This window comes from Corvus brachyrhynchos, unplaced genomic scaffold, assembly GCF_000691975.1.
Source record: "Corvus brachyrhynchos isolate BGI_N302 unplaced genomic scaffold, ASM69197v1 scaffold395, whole genome shotgun sequence".
Classification (NCBI taxonomy): domain Eukaryota; kingdom Metazoa; phylum Chordata; class Aves; order Passeriformes; family Corvidae; genus Corvus; species Corvus brachyrhynchos.
In genome coordinates, this window is record NW_008238340.1 from 1,612,556 (window position 1) to 1,613,800 (window position 1,245).

The window sequence follows — 1,245 nt, forward strand, 5'->3', positions numbered from 1 at the left end:
CTCATCTGTGTGGGCAGGTGGGCTGAGCACTGAGGCTGTGCGCCCCGTGCTGTGCCACCACGCCGTGCCATGCTGTGCCTGCACAGCGCTTACCAGCCATACGATGACAGTGTTGTGGCCCATCTGGGCGGCGGCGTGCAGTGGGGTCATGCCGTCATAAGCGCGCGCGTGGGGGTCAGCCCCACAGTCCTGAACCAGGTACTGGATGATCTCCAGGTGGCCCTCCTGGCAGGCGAGGTACAGCGGGGTGGCCCCCGTCTTGGTCTGGGCACTCAGGGTACTGCAAGTGGGGCACAGCACCTGTCACCTGTGGCCACTGCTACTGCCAGTGCTGGGACAGGGGGCAGGCAGGATATAGGGACATGAGGATTTGAGGGACACAAGGAACATGGGGAGGTGCAAGGGACACAGCTGCGGGCAGGCAGGGCAGTACCAGGGCTGGGAGCTGTCCACCCCATGGCTTCCCATAGGTCCCCATACGGTGGCGGTGGCTGCAGCTGCAGCGGGAGGTCACTAAGTTAATCAGCCTGCTTAGGCTAAGCTCCTTCCTCCGGCTGTTTTTGGACACTGCAATTTAGTCGTATTTTAAAGTAAGCTGCTTACACAGCACCAGACGTGGAGCCGGTGGGGAAAGGCCAACCTTCACCATGGCACTGCCCAGCCCAGCTGCCGGGTATCAGAGTCCCCTCACTGCCCCAAAAGGCCTTGGCATCCTTGTGTCTCTCGTCCTGAACTGTGTATCCCAAATTGTGCAACCCAAATCCTGAATCCCATATCTTTTACCCCACATCCCCCACAGACCCTTATTCTGCATCCCACATCCTGCATCCTGCCTCCCCACCCCACAGGAAGCTGTTTTATTAAGTGCTCCATAAAAAAACCTGTTGAATATTTAAAAAAGGAAGAGCAATAAATACTCCGCTCTGTTATCGCAATGATCACAGGCCCTTAATAATTGATCCCTGTAACTGTGAGACAGGTTGTGGCCAGAGCTCCCTTCCCGCTGTGCCGGGTGTGCCGTGCCACAGAGTGCCTGCCCCGCGGTCCAGCAGTGCCAGGCTGGCACAGCGCTGGGTGCTCCCTGAGCAGGGGCTGGGGATGGGGCTGGGGGCATGGGGGACAGCGGGAGCACAGGCACAGGGACAGCCCCTGATTCCCATTTCCCAGTAACTGGGAAGGGGTTAAGCCACTTGGGCAGCACCAGTAAACTGCTTTGCCAGATGGCTGGGACCCCATGCTGGGCCA

At 59.0% G+C, this 1,245-nt stretch overlaps 1 protein-coding gene across 1 annotated transcript in view; it reads left to right on the forward strand.

Moving 5' to 3' along the window:
* The first annotated feature begins 69 nt into the window (after positions 1 to 69).
* Positions 70 to 1,245, forward strand: part of ACOT7 (acyl-CoA thioesterase 7) — an 11,708-nt gene continuing 10,532 nt past the window's right edge. Inside the window, exon 1 of the mRNA XM_008634276.2 lies at positions 70 to 237. Within this exon, the coding sequence (XP_008632498.2) occupies positions 70 to 237 (168 nt within the window). The remainder of the gene's footprint in view (positions 238 to 1,245) is intronic.